Source organism: Barbus barbus (genome assembly GCF_936440315.1).
Source record: "Barbus barbus genome assembly, chromosome: 24".
In the NCBI taxonomy this organism is placed as follows: Eukaryota; Metazoa; Chordata; class Actinopteri; order Cypriniformes; family Cyprinidae; genus Barbus; species Barbus barbus.
Window position 1 is genome coordinate 3,620,906 of NC_136752.1, and position 5,702 is coordinate 3,626,607.

At 40.7% G+C, this 5,702-nt stretch overlaps 1 protein-coding gene across 1 annotated transcript; it reads left to right on the forward strand.

Annotated features, from left to right (window-relative positions):
- Positions 1 to 1,712: 1,712 nt before the first annotated feature.
- Positions 1,713 to 3,530, forward strand: LOC306844168 (E3 SUMO-protein ligase ZBED1; the record flags this gene model as incomplete). The annotated part of the gene is made up of 2 exons (XM_079376119.1): positions 1,713 to 2,840; positions 3,105 to 3,530. The coding sequence occupies 2 exons, from the start codon at positions 1,713 to 1,715 to the stop codon at positions 3,528 to 3,530; spliced, it is 1,554 nt and encodes a 517-aa protein (XP_079232245.1).
- Between the last annotated feature and the right edge of the window lie 2,172 nt (positions 3,531 to 5,702).

Genomic DNA, 5,702 nt, shown 5'->3' on the forward strand with positions numbered 1-5,702 from the left:
AACCATGGTTCCCTGAGAAGGGAACGAGACACTGCGTCCTCTAGGTCCCTCGCCATGCTTCGGGTGCAAGTTTCAGACGAAGAAGCAATTAAATACGTAACCTGAGACGTTTTCAGGGAGTTTGGAAAAGTCCCAGAAAGAAGCGAGACGTTCACCACTTCTAAGAGTTCTGCTTCTAAACAGTTAAGCACACTTTTGAAAAAAAGATGTGGGAAGTGTGTCAAGATAGCAGGTTGACGATTTAAGGTGCTGTACTATTTCTTCCAAAACTTTGCTATCAATTGATTCAAAAACAGACATAGTTACTATTTTTTGAAATTGCGGTTGAATCTGTATGACATCTGCATAACTTGAAGATGTCCCAGTCTCTTTTCTGATATTATTGGTCTTCTCAGAAAAGAGGGAAGCAAACTCATTGCATTTGCTGTTGGAAAGCATTTCACTGGGAATCTTACTTGGGGGTTTTGTTAGTCTCCCAACCGTAGCAAAAAGAGTGTGAGTGTTGTTTAATTTACTGTTTATAAGGTTTAAGTAGAAGGTCTGCCTAGCTGTGGCTAGTTCCACATTGAAAGCATGAAGGCTGTCTTTACAGATGCTGTAGTGAATTTCAAGTTTCGTCTTCCGCCACATCCACTCAGATTTTCTGCATTGTCTTTTCATAGTCTGAACTGCTGTTGATTTTCCCAAGGTGATTACTGTCTGCCAGTCTTATTACTGACTTTTTCAGGCGCAATATCATCAATTTTGAGTTAAAGGAATCAAGGAGAAGATCAACAGAGTCTGCAGAAATGCTTAGTGTTGAAGATATAGCCTCCATAAATAGCGCACTAGTGTTCTTGTTTATGCATTTCTTTCTGACAGAGACAAATCTAGATTCAGTGGTAGCAGAGATCATTATATCAAAGAAAATACAGAAGGGATCAGATAGTGCTACATCCTTAATAACAATGGATGAAATGTTTAAACCTCTACTGATGAATGAATCTAGAGTGTGTCCACGATTGTGTGTTGGTCCATGCACATTCTGAATCAGGTCAAAAGTGTATAAAACTTTTTTTTTTTTTTTTTTTTTTTTTTTTGTAGTTTTAATTTCTGCATTATTTATGTGAATTTTAAAATCCCCTGCAATAGCAAAACAGTCAAACTCTGAGGAAATCATTGATAACCGTTCTGTGAACTCTTCAACAAAGGCTGGAGAGTAGGGCTGTAACGATACGCGATATGAAACCGAAATCGCGACACTCAGATCCACGATCCTGTGTCGCGGTGTGATAAGGGAGAATCGCGACACACCCCGTGACTACCTTTCCAATCATGTGACGCCTGCCTGCAAAAGTTGAGCTAGTTGAAGAACGTGAGGAAACCTGGCATTTGATGAGGGAGGGTCCGCAACCCAGAGATTGCGGACCCTCCCTCATCATTTAAGTCAGCAGTATGGCAACATTTCGGCTACCCGGTGGAGATAAAGGATGGCAATCGTGTAGTCGACAAGACCCACACAATTTGCCGAAAGTGCTTTAAGAAGCTTCCCCAAGTGACAGGCAACACAACCAATATGCAGATATCCTACGGCACCATCCAGAAATCAATTTAGCTGCAGCACAGAAAACAACCCAGCAGCAGCCTACACTACCTAGTTTATTCCAAGCAAAGTTTCCAGTGAATTCAGATCGAGCACAGAAAATTACAAATGCAATTGCAAATTTATGGCAATGGATATGCGACCATTTTCGGTTGTCGAAAACGAGGGGTTCAAGTATTTACTCAGTGTGCTTGAGCCCCGTTATCTATTACCAAGCCGGGCGCATTTCTCGCAAAATGTGCTACCAAAACTTCAAGAGAAAACGAAGGCTAAAGTGGAGGAAGGGTTGAGTACTGCTGAATCCATCGCAATCACCACAGATGGATGGACGTCCCGTGCCACAGACAGCTACATGACCATAACCGCACACTATATTACGGGCAATTGGCAAATAGCAAACCACGTCCTCCAAACGCGCCCGGTGTATGAGAGCCATACAAGCGACCATTTATCGGGAATACTTAAAGAGGCTGTGATAGATTGGAAGATCAGCAGATCAAACGTCCCCGTTCCCGTGACAACAGACAATGCCAGAAACATTGCCAATGCTGTCGAAGCGGCCGGATTTTCACCGCATATACGATGCTTTGCGCACACTGTTAATCTGGCTGCGCAGAGAGGGATGGGCGTTCACCAGATGTCCCGACTCCTCAGCAGAGTGAGGAAAGTTGTCACGTTTTTTCACCGCAGCACAACAGCTGCAGCTGTGTTGAAGGAGAAACAGGTGATGCTACAGCTGCCCTTACACAAGCTGGTCCAGGATGTGGCTACTAGGTGGAACTCTAGCCACGACATGCTCGAGCGCTACCTTGAGCAGCAGGCTGCTGTTTTCTCGGCATTAACAGACAAGAGTGTCAAGAAGAACATTAAAGACATCGTCACTCTGTCTGATGATGATGTGAAACTAGCTGAGGACGTGGTCCAGGTTCTCAAACCTTTGAAAACTGTGACAACCCTCATGAGCACTGAGCAGATTCCAACTATTTCAATGATCTTGCCATTGAAACACAGAATCCTGGCCTCCATGAAGCACAGTGGCTCTGACTCAACAGTAGTGAAAGACATCAAAGCTGCTATTGCACATGACTTCGAGGACAGATACCCTGATACAGATAGGGCACTAATTCAGTTTCTTCAGATGAGCACTGCACTTGACCCCCGTTTCAAATCTCTACCTTTCCTTGATGAGACCACCCATGACACAATCTTCAAGAGTCTGACTGAGAGAATTGTGGACGATTGTTCACAGACTGTTCAGGTAATGTTTTAATATTAATATAATTAAATAAATTTATTTTAAATATTAAATTATAAAATATAATTTAAAAATATAAAAACTTTATTAAATAAAGTGCTGTGTAAATCAGTTAGGCCTATTTATTTAAAGTCGGTATTTAAATATAGTCAGATAATAATAATGCTTAACTTTATTAAATTAGCTTCATTCATCCTGGATTTCATATCCTCCGTTGTAGGCTAGCTAACATTATGCTGCAATTATGTTATGGATTTGGTCTTACAGGCCCAAACTTCCAGGGATGAGACAGAGGAGCAATCAGAGATAGCCTCCAGCAGCAGTGACTGTCCTCCTCCAGCCAAAAGAGCACCAATGGCTGAACTGTTTGGAGACATCTTTCCAATTGAACAGGCATCATCATCATCATCCAAGTCTTTGTCTGAAGTGGTGGATGAGGAGGTGCAGCATTACAGAGCAGTGCAGAACCTCTCAGTGGACTCAAATCCACTTGTGTGGTGGAAGGACAACCAGAACCAGTTCCCCCATTTAGCCAAGTTGGCTAAAAGTTACCTTGGAATCCCAGCCACATCTGTCCCCAGTGAGAGAGTGTTTTCTACTGCAGGTGACATTGTCACAGCACAGAGAGCAAGCCTCTCACCAGACAATGTTGACATGATGGTGTTTCTGAAGAAGAATTTTCAACTCCCTTAAATCAACTCCACAACGAGTTTGGTTTTCTTAAGAGAAATAAGTTATTTATTTGTTTAATGTTTACTTACTTGATTTGTGGTTTGCAGCACAGGCAGTAAGCCTCAGTTACCTCAGTGTGAAACAGTAGCCATTTAATTTACTTTGTAAATGTAAGAGAACTTGATTGAAGAAGAATTTTCAACAAGCTCGAATCATCTCCACAGTGGAGTTTAGTTCTGTTTGTTTTTCAACAGTATTTTGTTACAAAGAAAACAGAAGTGTTATAGCTTTGGCTATTTATTTATTTTATATATGGCTATTTATATTGTTAATAATTTGCATAGTTAATCTTGTTCTTTGGTGTTCAGTTTATAAAGATTTTTCTAATGTTATTTAATAAAAAATATTGTTTTCAAAATCTTTCTTTTTTTTTTTCTCCCACCCCCCCACGAAAAGAAATCGTGATACGAACCGAATCGTGCGTCAAAAATCGTGATACGAACCGAATCGTGGGTTTGGTGTATCGTTACAGCCCTACTGGAGAGTATTTTGGAGGCCTGTAAATAATGATAAACAGAATGTGTGGAGCACCTTTCAGCACAATACCTAGGTATTCAAAAGACAAATACTGACCAAATGACACTTGCTTGCATTGATAAGCATCTTTAAATAGAGCAGCTACACTTCCACCTCTCTTAACAGTCCTGCAGACACTTATAAAATTAAAGTTAGGAGGGGCTGTTTCATTGAGGACTGTTGCACTGCAGCTGTCTTCTAGCCATGTTTCATTTAGAAACATAAAATCCAGGTTGTTTGTGGTTATTAAATTGATTGATCAGAAATTATTTATTTTTTAGTGAGCGAATGTTTAAAAATACTAACTTGATGGAATTACATTTTGTCTCTACAGCAATCTTAGTTTGATGCACAATAGGACGCAGATTAGATGGGTCAGCCATACGGCTTGAGAAGGCCTTAGACTTTCTATCACATGATAAAATAGAAATAGAGGAGGCTACTGGCACACTGGGTTCCCACTTGTTCTGTAAATATTTGTGACAGTTAAACAAGCTACAGATAGTCCAAAATGCAGTGGCTAGAGTTCTTACCAGGTCAAGAAAATATGATCATATTACCCCAATTTTACAGTCTCTGCACTGGCTACCTATTCAGTTCCGTATCATTTACAAAATATTATTACTTGCCTATAAGGCCCTAAATGGTTTAGCTCCTGCGTACCTAACTTGTCTTCTACCACGCTACAATCCAACCCGCTCCCTAAGGTCGCAAAACTCTGGACTTTTGGTAGTACCTAGGATAGCAAAGTCCACTAAAGGAGGTAGAGCTTTTTCACATTTGGCTTTTAAACTTTGGAATAGCCTTCCTGATAACATTCGGGGTTCAGACACACTCTCTATGTTTAAATCTAGATTAAAGACACATCTCTTTAGCCAAGCATTCACAGAATGCATTTTATAATCTTGTACTGTAGTATATCTGATCAAATGTACATTATTATTATTCTTTAGCTTGGGTTGAACAAATCATTTTTTGCTTAGATGGAACAGCAGCTACGCTAATTGTGTCTCTATTTGTCTCCGTTTCTGCCACGGGATTAACATCCCGTGGTAACTAGGAATGACAGAAGCTTCAGTCTGGATCCAACCCCTAAATGATGAGATGACTGAACACCTGAGAAAAGAAAATGCCAACCCCTCAGAGGATTTCGGAGGTTGCCAACGCTCAGACAACATACAGAATTACCAAATGACCACTGGAACCAGTTGAGACCTTACAATCTGACTTTGCTGCAGTTGGAATTAAACTGCTGGTTCGTTTGGCCAGAGGAGAACTGGCCCCCGACTGAGCCTGGTTTCTCCCAAGGTTTTTTTCTCCATGCTGTCTCTGATGGAGTTTTGGTTCCTTGCCGCTGTCGCCTCTGGCTTGCTTAGTTGGGGACAATTCATTTCCAGCGATAACGTCGACCTGATTGCAATTTATTTTTTTTTTCCTTTTACACTATTGACACACTATTTCCTTTTTTTTTTGGATATTGTGCAGTTGCTTTGACACAATTTACATTGTTAAAAGCGCTATATAAATAAAGGTGGCTTGACTTGACTTGACCAGTTTATTAGAATCTAGTTGTGGTTTCTTAATAAGAGGCTTAATAACCGCTAGCTTGAATGGTTT